This window comes from Ailuropoda melanoleuca, chromosome 15, assembly GCF_002007445.2.
Source record: "Ailuropoda melanoleuca isolate Jingjing chromosome 15, ASM200744v2, whole genome shotgun sequence".
Lineage (NCBI taxonomy): Eukaryota > Metazoa > Chordata > Mammalia > Carnivora > Ursidae > Ailuropoda > Ailuropoda melanoleuca.
This window is the reverse complement of record NC_048232.1, coordinates 74,765,350-74,786,992: the sequence shown is the minus strand read 5'-3', so window position 1 is coordinate 74,786,992 and position 21,643 is coordinate 74,765,350. Positions and strand designations below refer to the sequence as shown.

At 54.7% G+C, this 21,643-nt stretch overlaps 1 protein-coding gene across 4 annotated transcripts; it reads right to left on the bottom strand.

Annotated features, from left to right (window-relative positions):
- Positions 1 to 1,336: 1,336 nt before the first annotated feature.
- NARF (nuclear prelamin A recognition factor) lies at positions 1,337 to 20,089 on the bottom strand. Of its 4 annotated transcripts, XM_019807164.2 has the most exons (12): positions 19,933 to 20,089; positions 18,477 to 18,557; positions 16,309 to 16,452; positions 13,620 to 13,752; positions 11,319 to 11,453; positions 8,954 to 9,072; positions 7,501 to 7,660; positions 6,356 to 6,419; positions 5,353 to 5,490; positions 4,752 to 4,909; positions 2,637 to 2,880; positions 1,337 to 2,162 (listed from the first exon to the last, which is right to left on the bottom strand). In XM_019807164.2, the coding sequence occupies exons 1-11, from the start codon at positions 19,957 to 19,959 to the stop codon at positions 2,639 to 2,641; spliced, it is 1,401 nt and encodes a 466-aa protein (XP_019662723.1). In that variant the 5' UTR covers positions 19,960 to 20,089; the 3' UTR covers positions 1,337 to 2,162; positions 2,637 to 2,638. The 4 variants fall into 4 exon arrangements, with proteins under 4 accessions (XP_019662723.1, XP_019662722.1, XP_002926478.1 ...); XM_019807163.2 differs by having other exon boundaries at positions 1,337 to 2,880; XM_002926432.4 differs by having other exon boundaries at positions 1,337 to 2,880; positions 7,501 to 7,630.
- Positions 20,090 to 21,643: the final 1,554 nt, after the last annotated feature.

Genomic DNA, 21,643 nt, shown 5'->3' with positions numbered 1-21,643 from the left:
GTGCGTGTGTGCATCGGAGCGCATAGAAGTGTGTGTGCCCGTACACGCGTACGTGCGTGTCTACACGTGCCGGTACATACACGTACGTGCATGCGTGTCTGTTCAGCTTTCAAGTAAGTCTTCTGTCCTGGCACTTGCTTCTTTTTGAAATGTATGGCTTATCCTTATTCAGAAAATAAAGGGCCAGCCTCTGTCCAAAAAGGACACCACACACTGCTTCCCTGAACAGGAGCTGAGGGTCCATCTGCTTTAGGCAAGTGCTCTGGCCGACTGGGAACAAAGCCAACGGCTGTGTGGAAGGAGGTGCGTGTAAACACAAGGTTGGGCCCCGGAGCTGAGGGAGCCCATGATGTTGGCCAGGTGGCCTCAGGCAAGTGAGCTGCCCGCGCGGGCCGCACTTCCCTCACCTAACATGTCTGACCTAGACTCAGTGTGATTCGGTGGTCTTTTCACCGCGGGCAAGTGTCCGAAGCCTGCTGCTCAGCCTCGGCCCAGCAGCTGAGGCCATGGAACAGCCTCATGTCAGCGGCATCACCTGACCCTAACCCTTGCTCCACACCCTCGGCCAGCATCAAACTGATGGTGTAGGCAACGGGAGTTCCATTCATCACTCATGCAAAGCTCAGGAGGAGGGACCGGGGTCTACACTGGCGGGAACTGGCCCAAGCTCTAAGGCCAGGTGAAAATGGAATGAAAACTCTGGGCTCCAACATGGTCCAGAGCAGGGCACTGGAGGGCAGAGCTATTCATGATGGCCAACACGCACACAAACCTGCTGGAACCTGCTGGACACGCTCACGGTCCACTAGGTGGGACTCGCAGTACCCCAGCTCTGAAAGCTGCATGCCTGTAGAGTGGCCGCCGGGCGCGATGTGAATCTGGGCTTACCCTGCCCTCCTCCTCACACCGGGACCCACTGCTCACTAGCAGACACTCTGTGGGCATCAGCCTGGCCCAGCCACGGGGCCACCCCCTCATCTCTGCATGTACGGCTGGGGTCAGGACGGAGGTGGCCATAACCCAAGAAGAGCTGCGGAGGAGACCCAACGCCTCGTGGGATATCCCCCGTCCGTCAGCCTGGGCTCTGGCCACCAGAGGTCTTTGCTGTAGCTGGAAGGGGCTGCTTCCGAAGAGGACCCAACCGTGCACTTGGCTGGCAGCTTTCTAGGCCCACTGAGGAGACGGACGACAGCTCTCCTGCTCTGGGCCAGGCGTTGGCTGGAGAAGTGCAAGGTGAGGGAGGGCACGGCCTGTGTGACAGACGCGTCTGGTCTCGGGGCACTCTCTGGCCCCTGGCTGGGAGGGGCACCTGGTTCACGCATTCTCCACACTCAAACACATTCTTCAACTGTTTATTCCATCATCAGTTACTTGGAGGGTGAACCCGATTATGAACAGATTGAAAGGAAGAATTGTACAATTTCACACAATATCCAGCTGTTACCGCGGACAGGTACACGGGTACGACACGATACAGAACATCATGAGGGGAACAGCCTGCGGAGGCCTGACGGCACGGAGCGTTCAAGACGGGCGTCATCGCTCGCGCTAACAAGATCCAGGTGCTTTGGAAACCCAGCTCCAGGCCATTCGCAGAGGTCTTTCATTCCAAGGACGAGCCCTGATGTGGAGCACCGTGATTCTGCACATTTCCAGCTGCTTGCAAGCCCTCTGTTTGTGGATAATCGGTTTTCCCTCTCTCTTCTTTAAGGCGCGCTCACAGGAGCAGCGCGGGCTGCAGGGGGAGAGCCCCTCAAGACGCACAGGCTGGGGGGAGGCAGGACCGCAGCAGGACTGGGAGGGACAGAGGTGACCGCCTCCCGATCGCACAGCCTGGCCTACATGGGTAGCCCTTTCTGTCCCGTCTCTATCCTCCGTCTTTCTGTCTGTAGGTACCTGGCAGCCCTGCCAGGCGTCCCCTGCCTCAAGGTGAGTTCACCTTAACGGCTGAACGGAAAGGTGCATGTCTGAGGCCTACAGCACCAACACACACCAGCACATACAGGGCCCCCGGATTAGAGGGCTGGTCCCAGGAGGGGCTGCTGCCTGCCGCTCTCTGGCAGCCCAGCAGTGAGAAACATGGTCCACTGTTGCCAGAAAAGCTGAAAATCCAGATTTGTGTATCAGCCCCCGGTTCCAAAAGGATGCAGTTGACTCACGTTCTGGCAAAAACATTTCAGGAATAACGTAAATGGTTAAAAATAAGAGCCATTCCCCACATGCCAGCGGCCTGCCTCCTGTCATCTACTCATGAGATCTCTCTGAGGCACATAAATCTGAACTTCTGGGATCTTAGCTCTTCTCAGGACACTTTTTGGATTTTTTTTTTAAGCCTAAAAGATAACAGTTTGTCTTCATTCCTGTTCTTTGGGATATTTTTCAGTCTTAAGATAAAAGGATATACTTAAATTGGGACAATCCTTCTCTCATGTCAAAATAGTCCAGTCGCACATGTCACGAAGATAGCACCACATCCAACAGTGAGGGAGCCACCAGCAAACAGGGGTAGAGAATTCTGAAGACCAAGGTAGCAACTGAGAGGCCGAGCGGTTTTCCTGCAGTGTCTGTGACGCCTACACTTGGCCGCGCCTCCCTCCCCGGGCAGCTGACGGAGCCTGCCTCCCAGCCGTGCCAACCTTTACCACTTGATGTCTCGGCTGACCGCACGGAGCCCCGGGCCCTGGTACATGGTGTGCAGGGCTTCCTGGACTCTGGGGGAGTCGACCCCGTCCAGCCACTCCTGATACAGCTCCTGCACGTGGGCACTGGTCTCGGGGGGCCGCACGGGGATGTCCGCGTAAATGCCTTCCATCTGCCGCAGCAGCGCCTTGTCTGCGTGCCCGTCCTCAGTCTGGGCTTGGCCTCTGCCATTTAAACATCCTGCAAGACAAGCAGGGAACTTACGCTTTTCCTCCTTTTGCTTTATAGGGGAAGGTTCTGGAGCAGAAAAGGAACAACGGTGTGCAGCACCATGGGGCCGGAGCCTGGAGCTGGACTCTGGACGCATGGCCCCCGAGGCCTCAAGAACCCCAGGTTACAGGCACACAGCCCCTTATGCTTCCTCTTCGTTACCTACGGACATTATCCAGGAAACGTTTTTTACCTAAAAGTGAAGTACATTGTTAGCCTCTAGAACTGGCTGGTTATGAATGCAAATCTGGACTTCCAGAAGAGCAAGAAGACTGCGAACAGGCAGCCACACCACTAGCGTCTCATAAAGTCTCTGGGCGCGGGTCCCCACCTGGGCAGCACCAGGGAAGGGGTGGGAACCCGCGAGCCCGCACAGGAGCCCGTGCACCCAAGCACCACGGCCTGGATAAAGGGTACGACTCCCACATCCTGGTGCTGTGTACTCTCAAATGTATTAAATAATGTCATGATTTAGAGAGTTAAGTTCATTTGAAAGAATCTGTAGCAAATTGCCACCCTGGCCAAGCCCCTCTCCACTTGTCCCTTGGCAGTACCTGCCAGCTGCACTTTTTTTTAAGATTTTGTTTTTTAAAAAGATTTTATTTAATTTGAGAGAGAGAGAGAGCGAGAGAAAGCATAAGCGAGGGGGAGCAGCAGAGGGAGAAACAGACTCACTGCTGAGCAGGGAGCCCCACGCAGGACTCAATCCTGGGACCTGGGATCATGACCTGAGCTGAAGGCAGATGCTTCACTGACTGAACCACCCAGACGTCCCTCCACAAGCTGCACTTTTGATCTCCAATCTCAAAGATGCTCAGCCACGGCAGGTGACCCCACTCACCTTCCCAGGGAGCCCACTCTCCCAAGGTCTGCTCCTCTTCTCAGACCCCTGGCCCCGGGCTCCCCCGCTATTAGGGCACAGGTGAGTCTGCCCAGCCCCCACCACAGCTCAGGGGAACTGGACCCCTGCCCACCCCCCGCCGCCGCAGGCCCGGCTCACCCGCTGCCTCCTCATCCTCGCTGCATCCACTCCTCCGACCCCCACATGCCGTCCCCAAACACTGGCAGGTTTTTCCTGCACCCTGGCCATGCCTCCTCTCCTTAGGCAGCCTTGACCCTTGTGGGCCTTCCCCACTCAGTAGGGCACAGGTGGCCCCACAGCAACCTGGAGGCCACAGCACCCTCTCCCCGGACACCCGTACCTACTCCACCAGCAAGTCCCTGGGCTCTGCGGTGGGACCCCCACCCTGCTACCTCTTGTTGGCTTCCACTTCTCAAAGTGGGTCCCCTCCCCCTCCGTCACTCAGGATAGAACCTGGCTACAGGTGGGCCATCTGAACCAAGATCAGGCGCTCACCTGGTGCCACCAAAGCAGCAGCGGCTCTTCTCTGGGACTATGTTCCCAGGGGCTTGCTTTCTTTTCTTTTCTTTCTTTTTTTTTTTTTTAAAGATTTTATTTATTTGACGGAGAGAGAGCCAGCCGGCGAGAGGGAACACAGGCAGGGGGAGTGGGAGAGGAACAAGCAGGCTCGCAGCAGAGCAGGGAGCCTGATGCAGGGCTCGATCCCAGGACCCTGGGATCACGCCCTGAGCCGAAGGCAGACGCTTAACGACTGAGCCACCCAGGTGCCCCCCCCAGGGGTTTCTAAGGGGACACCTGGCTTTTCTGCTATGTGGTGAGGGAAGGAGAGGGACCACTGTGTCACAACCACCAGGGCAGCATCCACAGTCCCACAAAGCTGTCAGAACTGAGTAAGGCTTGGGGTAGCCCACGAGGGCCTGTTTCCCAAGGGGCCGGAGGGGGGCGGTGGGGGCAGTGTGGCCCAGGACCCGCCTCTTACCCCCTGCGCAGGCGAGCACCTCCACGAAGTGGTACGGGAACCTGCCCTTCTTCAGTTTCAGAACCACGTTCTGGATGTTTCGAAAGCCATACGCAGCAGCAAAGCGTAACAGAACCTCCCCATTCTTTTCAAGGGTGACCTCCTGGAAGTCTTTGTTCCTGTAAGATGAATACAATGGATTTTGTTTTTAATTTGTTTATTTGACAGAGAGAGAGAGAGAACTCCAGCACAAGCAGCGGGGGTGGCAGGCAGAGGGAGAAGCAGACTCCTGCTGAGCAGGGAGCCCGACATGGGGCTCGATCCCAGGACCCTGGGATCACGCCCTGAGCCAAAGGCAGATGCTTAACAGACTGAGCCACCCAGGCGCCCCAACAAAATGGATTTTAATCTAGAGTCCTTCCTCTGTGGATGACAATCATTTTCCAATCGAAGTTTGAAATGTTAGCAAAATGAAAAATTTGAATAAAAACAAGGTTTTTTGGTCTTGGCTATTCCAAACCCTATAAATAAGATAGCCCCCCACCCCAACTCCCACACACGAGCCCGCCCACTGGCTTTGGGCAGCGTGCCCTAGACAACAGTGCTGACCGCACAGGCAGACCTCAGGGTGCGGTAGGTGACCTCTCCCACGTCCTCGTCAAACAGCTGCTTGGCCGCGTGTCTGAAGACGTGTGCCAGGTACCCGTCGGAGCTGGCTCCGTCATGGCGCCTCACCTCTTCCTCCTTCAGGCCTCCAAACCTTGCCAGGCAGAGGAGCAACAGCTAGGATGAAGTCAGACTTCCAAAGTCTTATGATACCCCGTGAAAAGAGAAATCCTTTACGGCTATTTAGCCTCTAGGCAGAAATCTCATGCTGCTGAGTTTTAACGATCAACACAAGTGGTCACCCGCGACCTCGGATGCCGAAGCAGCAGGCGGAGCCCCACTCCATGTGCTTGGCTGGCTACTCCCTTCTCTGCTGCGCTGGCATCAGCGTGTCCCCCAGAAGAACCTCGACACTCAGGACAGAGCTGGGAATCTGAGGGTTTCCCGGGAGCGTGTGCATGCACCCCAGCAGGGATGAGAGCAAGCATGGGTTCTGACCACAGGCACTGAAGCTGCTTAGATTCTAGACACCTCAGGGCAGCCTTCCATGAAAGGGCTGTGACCGCTAAGCAGCGCACGCACACCCCACGCGGAGCCCAAGGCGCGCACGTTGTGGGAGCGCTGGCCATTGGCTAGGGTTACCAAGACAGCAGAACCCCGGCTTGTGTTCTCAGCACTAAGGGACCCAAGCGAGCTGCTCTTGTCCAGAGGTGACCCAGCCTCGGGCAGGTCCAGAGGTACAATGCCAGGAACCCACGGAATTCAGAAGTGGAGGGTGTGGACAGGTAAATATCCCCACGGAAACCCAATTCCCCACACCCCCAGTGGGTGGCACTGCACACCAGGGCCCCGCTCATGCTCCCTTGGAGAGCTGGGAAGATGACTGAGGGTCGTGGTGGGGGCTGAGCCGCGACACAGGTCAGAGGCTCCCCCACACCCCCATCTCTCTACCGCCCACGGCCTCATCATGAAGGAGGGAGGCCACCCGCAAGGTGCCCCTCCCTGCAGAAGTCACTTACAGAGTGTCAACGGCAGCGTCTTTCACTGCGAGGTCACTTTGCTCCATTATCTGAATGATTTCACCTACAAAGAGGAGCCGTAAGGCACCGTGGAAGGACCCACACAGCCCCATGCCAGCAGCTTCCTCAGGGGCTGCTTCCAGGATTATCTCCCCCACTGGAGCTTCTGTCAAGGTGACCTTGGGCACCATCACTCTTACAGAGGGCATCTCCAGCACAGAAGAACGCTAATATGTGAAAAGTACTGATAAAACGTAGGAGAAGAGTCCAATTCCTCCTTGTGCCCTCAAAACAAGGGATTTTGCAAACAAGCTCTCCATGTTTTGTTTCTGAAGCAGAAAACTTTCGAGCACAGCTGCCTCTGGACAGAGGGCCAAGACACAGGGGCTGCATTTACAGGGTGTACAGTGGTGTGCAAAGAGATGAGCAAGAATTTCCTACTTCCCTTTACACCAGGGCCCCCAGAAACCCTTGCTGGAGACAGCCAACGTTTCTATCAACTGCCGTGGCATTACGTGTGCACGAGAGGACTCAACATGTGAGAAAAACAGTAAAACTGACTGCATTTGAGAAAGAGGCCTGCATATGGTTCTCACGAAAACCCACCATTTACCAGGTCAGCAGGTGTCCCGTCTCCCTTCCCACAGGGCCTGTGCGCTGGGGGCCTTTCCATGGGGGTCCTCATGCTGGAGTCTCAGGTCAGGGGACCCGCGCCCCCGAGAGCCGGCTGCCCTGCCTATGTGGCCTGGGGGTCTGAAGCACGGCTTCACGGGGTTAGCGGACACAAGCCACCCCTTAACTGCAGTGTTCCACTGAACGGCTCTCGAGGGCGCCAGAGAGTCATTTCTACCCTGGCACACAGGGAACCTGCTGCAGGCTCTCCGCCAAGCGTACTCCGTGGGGGCTGCGGGCAATGTCACTGGAGCACCAGGGTCCCCACCCGACTCTCAATGAAAAACTTCACTGTGTTGCCAGGTGCACGTATGGTCTGTCGGCAGAGCCTCTGTCTCACACGGGACTTCTCCACGCAGTGTGAGCGCTGCCCCTCTCCACTTCCCTGCAGTCAAGCCCTCGGTGGTCCTGTCGTGACCTCAGAGGACGACCAGCCAGAGGCCCCAGCTGGACGCAGCCTGCCCGCCCCTCACCTGAGGTTAATACACAGTCAGCTCCCCGGGAGCCGTGGGAAGCTGTAGGAAAGTCTTCTCGAAGGGCCTCCAGTTTCTTATCATAGCAAGGAGCCACAATCACATGGAAAATCTTGTCTGGGGACAGGTTCTGGGGAGAAAGAGAAAACCCTGTTTGGGGCTGTGAGGAAGTGAGGAGGGGCAGCTTAAAGCTGGTGCCCACAACTGCCCCTGCCAGGTGCTTTCGCATGTGTGAGGCCACTCGCGGTCTGAGCCTACTCTCCTGCAGACCACGCTGTGACCTGTGCCTGCCTCCCCACCGCACCAGCTCACCCGCGGGCCGCCTCACTTCAAACTGGGCGGGGCCGCCCAGAGCTGGGAAGGCCCAGAAGCCTGGAGATGCGGGGAAGCGCTGCAGAGAGCCAAGCCAGTTTCCCCCAGACCTATGCACACGCTGACCGAACACTATTAAGGATAAGCCACTGCTGGACTGTTGCTCAGGCTGGGTGACCCTCCAATCTTCCAGAAACTTCCCAAGTGACACCTATTCAGGCAGCTCCTCTGATGCCCGTGGCTGAGCTGAAATCGGTGGCCACACCTGGAGCTGGCAGTTGCTGAGTGATCTCCGTGGCGAGGACTCGGCAGAAAGGCCCTAATCGGGGCAGAGCCTGCGGAGGGCACCCGGCTGTCCCTCAGCAGGCTCACAGGACCGGTTAGCCTCTAGGCCTGGCAAATTCCTAGACTCCCCCAGACAGCAGGGGCGGGGCAAGCACAAGGGATACAGTCCCATAGTTCATTTCTCTGTCCCCAAAGTGAACAAGGGTGTCAAAGGCGTGTGGCTTCCTAAAGCTGGCTTTGGGTCTGTGGGATCCCTCATTTTGCAGTGTTCTCCAGTTTCTCCAGGGCCAGACCTCACTGGTTCTCTGGAGAGACGTATCATCTGACTAAGGAGGACCGTGGGCACTCTGGCAGCTGGGGAGCCGACCACAGGAGGCAGCCACATCATGGGCACCACTGGGGTGCTGGGGACCTTCGGGAGGAACCAGGCCTGGGCTCTGCCAGGGTTCCTGAGGCGGCCCTGGATGGCATGCAGGGGGTCTGAGTGGGGGCCTGGAGTGGGGAGGGACAGCACAGGGACCAGCTACACATGGGGTGCTACCCACAGGGGGGTCCTGGGGCAGCTGAGGGACGTGGAAAGGCCTTCAGGTCCCCGACTGGGAGTTTTCCATCACGTGAAGGCAGAAATGGCTAACGAAGTCACATTCCTACCGACTGTGGTCTGCGGGACAGGCCGGGACCCCACACAGGGCCTCCTTCATTGCAAGCATCTCCGGGGGCAAGGCTGGGGCCCCCTCTTAGCAGGATGGACAGCATTTCCACTCGGTCTGGGGCCACGACCACCCTGGGAGTGCCCGGTGGGAACGTCCCCCGTCTCCTAGCCCATGTACTGCCCTCTGGGAGGTGGTCCGCTCACCTGACGTCTAGCGAAGTAATCCTTCACCAGGGAGCCCATGATCTGCTGGGGAGACTTGGCGGTGCAGAGGTGAGGGGTAACAGGGTGGCCCAGCACCCGTTCGGCGTATCGGACCCAGCCTGGGGAGAGAACAGTCCCCTGTCGGCTTCTCACAGTGGCTTCCTTCTCCTTTGTCACACATGACAAATTCTGAGCTCCCAGACCCTGTCACTGGGGTAAAGCCAGACACCTCTTCTTTTGACCTCCCCGGGAATTTGTGGCACCTTGGGCCCTGGGGACCAGGTGCATATGCTCTAGACTGGAAGATGCTCCTGCCAGCCCCTGCCCAGAGAGGATGGAGTGGAAGAAAGTGAACTGGCATACTGGACCCCCCAAAGGAGGAGGAGAACAAGTTTAGAGGAGCAGCCATGTGGCGTCTCCCCAGGGCCCCTGGCCCCCACTGCGCCTGCTGCGAAGCTGTTCTTGCCCCCAGTAGCCACAAGGCCCACCCAGCTTCATTCACCTACTGGAAGTTAACAGCCAACAACTGCCCACGTTTTAGGGCAATGACAGAACTTCCCAAGCCCGGATGATCATGAGAGATAGCACACGTGCTCTACGTCTAAGCGCCCAGCACGGAACGGAGCATCTCCCGAGTTGCCGAGGGCCGCTGGGCCCTCTGGGCTCCCCGCTGCTGCTGTGGTGTCCGGGGAACATGGGTCAGAGAGGCCTGCGGGAGCCAGAGCGCACATCCTGCCCCTCCTGGGCATGGCCTGGTGACAGGCAGACACTACAGACAGGCACGCACACCACAGCATCATGGGGGGCAGAGAAGCAGAGTGAGAAGCTGCTCATCAGCCCCCAGGGACAGCCAGCTGCCTCCCTGTGACCCCTCCTGGCCAGGAGGAGCAGGAGATGTGTCAGATGACACGACAATCCCATCTGAACAAACTCAAGCCATAGCCACCACCTGCAGGCAGGCCTGAGTGTGCACAGGAAATGTCTTCGGTGACTCACAGAAGCTCCTAGCAGAGTGGTCACTGGAGGGACTCTCCTTATCCCTTGCCTCTGAACATTAAAAACAAAAAACTGCAAAAAACAGTGGAGCCTTTGGGGGCCCAAGGCCCCTCCCACTCCAAGTCTGACCTGGTAAGGTCCCACCCACCCTGGCCTCAGTACCAGGCCAGCACCTCCAGACACAGCTCTCCGGGGGATGGCATCTTTGTGCTGCAGGCAAGCTGCTGTGTGCTGGCCAGGGGCACCACGCATCAGGCAAAACACCAGGAGTTAAGGGCCAGGGCAGACAGGATGCCCAGCCTGGCGGGAAGAGTACCGAGCAGGGACGGGGAGGAGGAACCAGGGTCCCAGGGCCCACGGTGCCCTGCATCTGACACCAGACAGGTTAGCACTTTCCCGAGGAGACCTTTGATCAGGACTTGTTACTGAACACTGGCCAGAGGCAGACACACCAGCCTGTGGCCTGGACCAACTCTGCTGGCTCCCATGGAGACACGAGCATGGAGAAGCGGCTCCGGGCTTCACAGCAGCATGGAAGTGACAACAGCACCCACATCCTACCTGGGCGCTGGCCCTTTCTTGAAGAACTGCTGACCACCCCCTCCCCTAGGCCACCACTGACAGGAAGGGACCAGAGGGGACGTGCTTAGAGAAATGGCCTGGCATGAGGCACCCAGGAGCTTTGCACAGGCACACCCCACAGGAGACATCCATCAAGTCTGTGGGCAGCAGGGGCACCCCAAGACCTAGGAGCCCCGCATGAGAAAGCCATGCCCAGCAAGCCAGCACAGGACTGCCCACAGCCCTGATTCTATCAGCCAGGTCAGGAAGTAAATTGCAGCCTGTACCTTTCTGATGGCCATAATTTTTATGCTTTCATCTCCTTGCCTTGTCATAGGGAAACCAAAAGGACACTGCTGACGGTAGACCAGGCTTAGTTTTGAACCAAATCTCACCTCATGTCCCCAAATTTGAGAGGTGACGTGAACTCGAACAAGTTATAGTTCTAACACACTTGGGTATAAAGAACTCCCGAGGGAGAGTGCATCATTATCTAGGAAGAACATTCTAGAAGCTCCAAACCTACACATAAACAGACTCGAAGGGCTTAAGACCCTCAATGCAGCAAATATCAGGCCGGATGATGGGGGGGCATGGCTGGTGCACACCAGGCAGGGGCTGAGTGAGGTAGGGGGCTCTGCGGTGTACCTGCTGGGGTCCCCACCAGCACTCTACCCCTTCCTGCTCTAGGACGCCCACTGCGTTGGGCCTGTGACCTCCGACCTCACTCATCTCTGCTCCTGCCCCTAACGCAGACCCATGAGAAATGGGACGAACGGAGGTGCGGCAGCTAGCCCCGGGTGCTCACCTGGACAGGCGGACGTGAGCATGGGCAGCGCTGGCTCCCCCTCGCTGTGCCGCTGGTATCGACGCACAAACTCCTTCTGACTCTCCAGGATGCTGAAACCCGCAGCTATTGCTGTATCGAAAACATAGTGCACCCCTGCGGGAAAGAGGGCACGCTCAGCTGCTCGTCACCTACTGGGACCCCTGCGAGTCTGCAGACCCTAGGAGCAGACTCCACCGGCACCCCTGAGCTCTGTGCCCCCCTCTCGCCTCCTTTGCACCACAAACTGCATAAGCCCAGGACTGTGCCTTACCTTTTCCGTCAAACAATAAACACGGATTACTTTTCACAAGAAAATACGTATCTTTTCTCTCTTGCTTCCTCCTGTTCTCTCTCTGTCTATGCTTATGTAAACACCTCACAGTAGCCATAAAGTGAACGGAAGATGACAAGATACCAGCAGCACTCTTTCCCAGTCAGTGGTAAAATTTCAGTCTGTGATGATCCTGGATATCTTTAAAATAGAGTAAATTGCGGCCTGTACCTTCCTGATGGCCATAATTTTTATGCTGATTTGTAACTAGCTATCTTTTTTCTTCTTTTTTAAGCTATCTTTTAGCATTTTTAGGAAGATTTTATTTAGAGAGAGTGCAAGCAGGGGGAGGGGCAAAGCGAGAGGGAGAGGGAGAAGCAGACTCCGCACTGAGCACAGAGTCTGACGGGGAGCTCAATCCCAGGACCCTGAGATCATGACCTGAGCAGAAATCAAGAGTCAGAGACTTAACTGACTGACCACCCAGGTGCCTCTTTTTAGTTATCTTCTAAAAAGAAATTTTCTTCATATTGGCACGTATGTCTGAAACAAAACTATACTTTTAATAACTACAACAAAGTAAATTAAAAAACTTTAATATCTGTAGCCAGATAATTCTTCTTAAAAAGAAGCATTACAAAACTTAAGTACCATCCTGAAGTATTACCTTAAGTCAGTCTCACTCTGGATATATTTTACTAATACATAATGCCCAACTCTTTAAAAAATTGTCTCTGCAAACTGGGCCTTTCACTATGAGAAGAGAGAGCATCTAGAACTCGGGTCTTTGGTAAAACCAAGCTGACCGAAGCTTTTTCAGATCACGAGCATGAAGGAATGACTACACCCATGCTCCGCACACTGCAAGCAGTGCATGGAGAAACCAGTCCACACCAAGTGCTCCATGGAGCAGGTGTTTATTCTGTCACTTTATTAGTAATCCCCCACGCGTTGAAGTCTTAAAAAGCCACTGCAGGGCGCCTGGGTGGGGGTGGCTCAGTCGGTTCAGCATCTGACCCTTGTTTTCGGCTCAGGTCATGATCTGAGGGTCCTGGGATCGAGCCTTGCAGGGAGTCTGCTTCTCCCTCTGCCTCTGCCTTTCTCTCCCTCTCTGTCTCTCATGAATAAATGAATAAAATCTTTAAAAAAGAGGGGGGGCCTGGGCAGCTCAGTTGGTTAAGCATCTGCCTTCAGTTCAGGTCATGGTCCCAGGGTCCTGGGATGGAGTCCCACATCGGGCTCCTTGCTCAGCACGGAGCCTGCTTCTCCCTCTGCCTGCTGCTCCCCCTGCTTGTGCTGACAAATAAAATCTTAAAACAAAACAAAACAAAACAACCCCCCCCAAAACACGAAGCCACTGCAGAAAAATTGAAACTCATGTTGGCAAATGCCTCTGGTTCTCCTCTCCTGAGCCCACCTGGTGCTCCTGTGCCCAGAACACGGGGGAGGACGGGCTGGGGCAGGGGCTCGGGCTGGGGCAGTCCGACAACAGTGGACGACACAGAAGCCTTCTCGTTGCTACTTCAGGTGGTGCCGTTCCAGCTCATTCACATCTGAGTTCTTAGGCATGTTTGAGAGGGACTACCTTCCTTTTTTTGCACGGGAGACAGCCCATTTCCTCCCTGCTCTGCTCTTCAGTGAGCATCCTGGGAAACCAGATGCCAGTCACCTTGCCGATGTGATGCTCTATCACATGTCCTCTGTGGGCCCCGGAAGCCGGGGCGAGACTGTACTCTTTAGCAAGTGCCGGAGGCTCTGACCTGTCCCCGGCCACCCCATCACCTGCTGCTCCTGGAGGGCAGCCACAGACATCACACCACACCCATCTGCACAGCAAGGAGGTGAGGGACGCCTGCCTACCGCGGGTCAGAGGCAGGGTCCTCTCACGTTCCTCGAGGTGCTTGCAGATGTCCTGGTTTAGGCTGTGCCCCTGGGAGCTGAACTCGGGAGACACAAAGGGCACCTATAAGCTGGCCTTACAGACTCACAACAATATCAAGGTGCCTCACCAAGACCCTTGAGGAAGCCGCAGAGTCTTCTGGATGCATCAGTCACGCTGAGGCGGAATTTGGCAGCAAAATAAGGCAGAGACTGAGGACACACCGACACTGCGAGCACCTTGTGCTGTGAGACATCACATTTCTGGGAAAAAGAGAGAAGAGTGTTACGTGTGTGGTGAGCACACAGAGTGAAGTAAGACACCATAACAGAAAATCCTGTCAAACAGAACATAGCAAGCGTTCTATGAAAAGACTGATAAAATATAGATGTACTAGCAAATATGATTAAGGAAACGGGAAAAAAATTAGGATTAAAAAATGTGACATCCCAAGAGAGTCGTCAATTTTTAAAAACAATATTCTATCGATAAATACAAATACCTGAATGAAAGTGGATAATTTTAAAGTAAAAATAAATATTACAATATTGGCCCGTAAATAACTGAAATGACCCAATAACAATTTAAAAACACACACACACACACCAATATATTTCAGTTAGAACAAAACACATACACACTGAAACAGTGTCCAGAGATCTGTCCCCAAAGAGACCTCAATCCCTAGTCATTATGGCAAATTGTAGATGTATGTATGTATGCGTGTGTGTGTGTGTGTGTGTGTGTGTGTGTGTGTGTGTGTGTGTGTTTTAAGACAGAGAAGAAGAGAGAGCAGGGGGTGGAGCAGAGGGAAAGGGAGAGAGAGAGAAACTTACGCAGGCTCCACGTTAAGTGCAGAGCCCAACACAGGGCTTGATCTCATGACCCTGAGATTACAACCAGAGCTGAAAGAGTCAGAGGCTTAACTGACTGAGCCACCCAGGCTCCCCAAACTGTAGGATATTTTTAGGCAGTGGATCATTCTCACCTTTTATAAAGTGTTCTAAAAAATATTGTGTGGGATGCCTGGGTAGCTCAGTTCGTGAAGCATCTACCTTCAGCTCAGGCCATGATCCCGGGGTCCTGGGATTGAGCCCCGCATGGGGCTCCCTGCTCAGCGGGGAGCCCACTTCTCCCTCTGCCTCTGCCCCTCTCCCTGCTTGTGCTCACTCTCTCTGACAAATAAATAAATCTTTAAAAAAAATTGTACAAACATGAAACCACAAGGCTATCAACACCCTGAAACCAAAACTGATACTGGCAGTTCAAGAAATCCCTAGAAAAATATGAACAATTCATCACCAACACAAGCAAGGACACTGGCATTATAAAGTCTCCCACGTGACCCTCTAACCTGGAGTTTAGGGCAGACACAGAATTACTGTGACAGAGCTGTGTGGGTCAGGCGTTGTCAGCAATTTAGTAAAGTGGAAACCCAAATAGTGGTATTTGGAGACAAGCCTTCCACCATGGGTCTGAGGACTGGTCTGGTCTCACAGCTGGGGGTGTGCAGGCCCGACTGGATGTAGGAAAAGGGGGCATGATTCCTGCTTCTGTATGCACCCCAATAGAAATGTGGAAGAAGAATCAGGGGGTGTGAGTCCTAGTTGCTAACAGAAGAGGCAGGGCAGAGGGTGGTCTTTCCCAGCCCTAGGAGCCAGACTTGGTGTTCCAGTCCTTTTACCTGATGCCCTGTCCAGGAGGTCTCCAGGCCTCACTCCATGCTCACTGCAACATCCCCTCCTCTGAGGGAGCTGCTTGGTGACCAGCAGGGGATCAGACTGAGCCCAGGGCCAAGGGCAGCAGCGCAGAGAAAGGGAAACTGCGGTGTCCCTAATGACAGCGTGAACAGCTGGCTCAACCAACCCAGAACCTCCCCCACGTCCAGTTTCATGAAATAACCATTTCCTTATTCTTTGTGCCAGCTTCTGCAGCTGAAATGGTGATTGGTATGCATATCTATCAGAAGTTTCTACAAACATCTGTTTAACAGTAAAACTTCCCACTGAAGTCTGAATCAATATGTTAGTGTGGGGGGAGCTAAGCTGCATCATAAATGAGCCGAGTCTGTTCAATGTAATAAGAGAGCAAAGCCACTTGGTTCAGAGAAGGACAAGGAAGAGCAGGTGGGGACCGCTGCTTGCTCATGACCTCCCAGGAAACATGACCACCAGGAAGGGAACAGACACAATGCTGACAACAGAAAGATATGTATTTCTCTCTGAAACTGTGACCCAAAAATGCTGGATGATGGACTCAGGAACATGCCATGGGGTGGTGGCAAACACTGACAATGCTGCTTGGCCCTGTCCTTTATGCTGGGTGCCCACGTGAAGCCCACACTCCTCATGGACTCTGCCTCACTCTGGCACACCAACTGTTAACTAGATGGCGGGGGGAGCTCCCAGGGGCACCTGCACTGCTGTGGGCAGGGTGGGTGTGAGTGCTTCCTGAGAAGTGGCTATGAGCAAGGGGCAAACCCAGGTGTGCTCTTCAGCCCCCCTGCCTCATCTGCCCTCTCTTCACCTGTCCAAAGCTGAGTGTCCGCTGCAGGACAGCTGAGGGGCCCTAGCCATGACCCCGCCTGACAAACCCATTAGACCAGAACCTTGCCCCCGCGAACAGACTAGGGACCTCACCTCATACCACATTAGTGAGGGAACGGGACTCTGGGCGGGGGGTCTGGAGAGTGCCGACTCCAGCAAGGGACACAAGGCCAGGGCCAAGATGTGTGCCCTGTGCTCTAGCAGAGACTTCCATGCCTCACCTCCACCTCCCACCCCCAGGCCACAGCACCAGCAAGTGCCCAGAAGCCCTACCTTATTAAGGTTCAGAACTCGAAAGAAGTCCTTGGCATTCTGCTGGGAAACCTGGAGTCCTTCCTCTGCAGTCACACAGCTGTCACACGCCAGGCAGTCACTCAGAAATATCTTGGCATCGGCCAACTTATGGAATTCTCCCTTCTACAAAAGAAAGATGTTTTGGTCTGATTCTTCAATAAAAACTATAACATGTGCTTCTCTAAGGAGAATGACAGCATAAGACCAACACAGAACACGGATGTGGGTCACCTTGGACAACACAGAGCCAGGTCTGGAGCTCTGGGTGCCGGAGGGGCACCGAACAGGACACGATGACACCAAGTCACACAGATGACAACCCAGTGTGGGAGAAGGATAGCACTGTCATGTGGTGGGAAGAAATCTACATTCCTGTGTCTTGGGAGCTGGCCCGGTGCCTCTCGTTCCTATGTCCCCTTCTGTGTTTCCCCTGGGGACTCCCCCGTTCAGCCTGCTCTGTACTCCCTGGTGAGCTCATCAAGGCCCATGGCTCCCCAAGGAAGCCAGTAGCCTGGCTTCAGGAGGTCTGAATGGGGCCCAAGAGTTTGCACTTCTAACAAGCTCCCAGGTGGTGCCAGAGCTGCACTCCAAGGGTCTGGAGCACATGGCCGAGCACACGGCTGGGACCTAGTGGACACTGCTGTGCTACTCGGAGAATCCTGGCCCTCTGTCCCCGCAGAGGTGTCTGTGAGCACACTCTGCGCCGTCCCCAGCAGGACGTCCTCCATAACCAGTGTACTGTGCACCACACAGTCCTTCTTTCTGTAGGCTCTCCTAGGCCGGGTCTGGTCCCTTCCCACCTGTCCTGTTCCTTCCGCCTCCTCCTGTCTCCTGAACGCGGGCATTCTGCACAAGACTGTCCACCACCTCTTCTCTCCAACCAGCCTCACTTCCCAGAACAGTGCCAGCTCCCACCCCCAGCCCCTCTCCAATCTTCGCCTCCACCGGATCTCCTTCCTTTCCCAACTGCAGACCACCATCGCACAGAGAGCTCAGCGTCTGTGGAACTCAAACTGCACCCAGCCTCCTGGGCTGCATCCTCTTTGCTGCTTTTGCCACTCTGGCGGCCTGCCCTGGCCCCACCACTCTGTCTCCCAGGTCCTTTCCTTCCTTCTCCCCTGCTCTAGCCACCTTAAGCCACATGCCTCTCTCACCTGCCCCCCCCCACATATGATTTGTCCCCTTCCCCAGACCACTCTGTCCACACCTCCCCATGCCTGGTGAGTGTACCCCACCCCTGACCTGCTCACCCTACTGGGGTGCCACCCACTGTGCAGGCAGGACGCCTGCTGAGGCTTCCTTATCTCTGCATTACCACAGCCCTGGGAGGGAAGGAACCCAACTCCCCAGGTCACTGATAAGGAAACTGGGGCCCCTGGGTTTAGATGTCTGTCCGAGTTGATGTGGCCAGAGGGCAGGTGTGGGAGGCGCCAGGCACTCCCTGCTTTTTCTGCCTTTGCGCCCTGGGTGCCTGTCTCATCTGCTGCTTGCCAAGCCCTACAGCTGCCAGAGCACAGAGCAGTGCTGGTACAAGAGGGACTAGATAGTTCCTGTCAGGGCAGACCTTGTGTTGGGATGACCAGACTAAAGAGAAACCTCCTGCTGTTTCTCCCACATGGCCAGCTCTCCACTAGTGAAGTCAGTACCAGTCCTTTCCAAGGGAGAGTGACCTTCCCTACCCAGTAAACGTACACCATCACCACTAGCTAAGGAGAATTTAAACCCTCAAGAAGGGAGTTAGAGAAGAAACCACTAGAAAAATAAACTTACAGGATCATGAGATTTGAATTATTTTGTAAATTACCTGCCTAAACTCCCATTTTACAGAATGAAACTTTTCACTAAAAAAATTAGAAATTTAAATATTATACCACTATTTCTAATCAATGATTAAAGATAATATTTTTCTTTGTTCTACACACAGTTTGTTTTGGTGTGGTGTATTCTGAGGGCACTTGCTCTCGGGCACTTCTCAAAGGTCACGTGCCTAGGAATGACCACCCTGCATGCTCGCGGCCCCCTGTGGGGGCACCAGCTTAGCGCCTTCTTTCTTAGAGCAGTGGTGTGCCAGGGACATGAGCCCCCAAGGGAGAAAACCAGCCCCAGCCGTTTACTCCAGGCTAATGCAAAACTGAGAAATTACTTGCCTCTCCATTCTCCTGGGCCAGACTCGGTACATCAACTGACGCATTCTCTTGGTCCTCGGTTTTTGTTTTCTTACTACATTCCTTGAAAAAGCAAAGGAACATAAAAAAAAAAATACAACTTTTAATCTGACCCTCTCAAGTTAAAAAGATGTATATACACTCTGACCCATTAACCTCATGTGTAGAAATCTTTTCTACAAAAACAAAAGTACCTGAGACTTGGGAACACACATGCACGCCCTCCTCTATCGGTATCCTTGCAGTAAATGAAAACTAGAAGCAACATGGCCTTCCACCAGCAGGTAAATCAATACAGACAGCCTGGACACTCCTGACATTCAGAATACGATGAACTAGAATTGTGTGTGATGCTCTGAACATGTACCTCTGTATAATGTTAAGTAAAAAAAAAAAAAAAAGAGGAAGTGATGGAATATTTATATGATCCAATTTTTGGAAAAAAAAACAAAAAAATCCCCATTCCCACAATGAATGGCTCTTTACATTATCACAGCCTAGAAGCAAGCGTGGAAGGCTACCACGGTCACCATGGCTACCAGGTGGAGAGGAGGACCAGCCCTGTCCTTCCTACATTCCTGTTTTTTACTATATTCATGTAAATTGTATAAGAACTCCTCAAAAACATGTTTTGATCATTGTTTCAATCACCTACATCAAGAACGGTGCTCACTATGACTGCCCTGAGTGGTAACAGAGGTTGGTTTGTTTTTCTGGCTGGTTTTTTTGTTTGTTTGTTTGGTTGGTTTTTTTTGTTTTTTGTTTTTTTTTTTTGGCTTCAAACATATTTTGAAAGAACAGACAAGTGCACTGAGAAGTGGAAAAACCAAGCATGAGCCCCAAAGTAACGTGACTACAAGGCACCGGGAAACGTAACCTGAGGCGCGGTAGAGCCAGGCATCTGGCAGGTGCAGTGTCCGCAGCTTACCAACCACCTGCAGTCGCCCTCTACCCAGTACAACCCGAACCAGTTCTGTCACACACGAGACCGAGTCTGCGAGACGACGCGGACGCACAGGCGCCCGGAGCTGCCGATCCCGGAGATGGGGGCCGGGGGGCCGAGGGCACGGGGGGACCGGGACCGCGGCCGGCACCGCCCGCTCTGGGCACCAGGGCTCCCGGAGGCCGGTGACCACAGGCAGCTCCGACCCCCGGCTCCGACCCCCTGACCTCGAGCGGCCCCGACCCCGGCCGGACCGACCCCCTGACCCAGAGCAGCCCCGACCCCGGCCGGACCGACCCCCTGACCCCGAGCAGCCCCGGCACCGGCAAGACTGACTCCCTGACCCCGAGCAGCCCCGACCCCGGCCACACCGACCCCCTGACCTGGAGCAGCTCCGACCCCTGCCGGACCGACTCCTTGACCCCCAACCCCCTGACCCCGAGCAGCCCCGACCCCGGCCGGACCGATTCCCGGCCCCGAGCGCGCGGGGCCCACCTTCCGCGTGCAGTGCTCACACTTCATCTGGAGCGGGGCAGGCGGGGGGCCAGGGCTCGGCCTCAGAGGAGCACCGGGAGACTCGGTCACAGACGCCGGGCGCCCGCCGCCCTTTGTTGTAGTCACCCCCGGCACGGCCCCACCACCAGCGCCTCCGCTCGACCAATGAGAGTGCCGGTAAGGGGCGGGCCACAACCCTAAACCAATAGGAGCGCAGAGAGGGTGGTGCGGCTCCCTCCCACCTGTCTCCGCCTAAGCCAATGACAGCCCCGGGAAGGGTCGGGCCGGACCCTGGAGCCAATCGGAGCGCGCGGGGGCGGAGAGCGGCGGACGCCCGGGAGGCCCGGCGGGTCATCGCGCTTGTTTCGGCGGCCCAGGGGTCGGGGGCGTCAGGAGGCTGACAGGCAGACCCCCTCTAGGAGGCGACCCGGAGTTGTCCTGGGGCGCTTGGCCTGTCAGCTTGGCTGCCCCTTAAGCCTGTCTCCAGTCTCCGTCAGGCCATCGCCATTGCCGCCCCGAGGCGTGTCACGTAGGCCGGGCCAGGCGGCAGTGCGCACGCGCGGATGCACACCACGTGGCGCGTTGGGGAAGCTCGAAGGTGGGTGCGAAGTAGAGTCCGCTAGATGTTCTCAGCACGTGTGTGGATGATCGGGCGCGTGCTTTACGAATGACGAGTAGTTATTGCTTCTGGGAGAAATGACACCACCTTCAGGGCTAAAATGAAAATGTTTAACTCATAAAATTGAAAATAAACATTTTATAAAATCAGTGTCCGCTTGTTGCAGGATGATCAGAAAGAAGCAGCATGCCTAAGGAAGTTCAGGGGACCATAAGAAAAGCAACTGGTGACCTTAAAAATAAAAGTGCCAGTCATTTGACCAGCACATTGGGTTTATTTGCGGCTAGCAGAGAATTGCAGTCCAAACCAGGCTACCTACAACAAAACCATAGGCAAGTCTGGAGAACAAAGGAGAGGAGCACACTTCTGTAGAGGAAAGGGGGGTGTTGGGAGGGACTGTTGTAAACAAAAGACCGTTGGAGTGAAATAGTGGCTTCTCGAGGGCTGAGCTGTGACTGCCTCTCATTGGCTGGCTTGTTGCCTGGGGTTGAGGAGACCTAACTTCCTCCTGCTGGGGAGTAAAGTAGCGGCTAAGGTGGTATAAACCTGCAAGGTTCCTGCTGGGTCTGGGATGGAGAGCAGTGTTGGGGGGAAAGCTCCCCCTGCCTGCCCCCAACCCATCTTAAACGAGAGTTTCTTGATTCAGTTTCATAATTTATAGTGGTTCCTCCAGATTTTTACAAATTCATCAAACTCAGGTCTTAATTGGCTGCCAGACTAATCCCTGCATTGCTCAAATGTATGTTGGCACCTCTCAGAAAACACATTCCCTCAATTTTCAGCATGAATAAGGGGATAAATTTAGGTTGTCATTTGTATATATTTCTCATTGTTTTAAAAACAATCACAATACTGGGGCACATGGGTGGCTCAGTCGTTAAGCGTCTGCCTTCGGCTCAGGGCATGATCCCAGCATTCTGGGATCAAGCCCCACATTAGGCTCCTCCGCTGGGAGCCTGCTTCTTCCTCTCCCACTCCCCTGCTTGTGTTCCCTCTCTCACTGGCTGTCTCTCTCTCTGTCAAATAAATGAAATTTTCAAAAAAAATAAAACATAATCACAATACTGTTAAGCAAACTGAAGACTTCAGAGG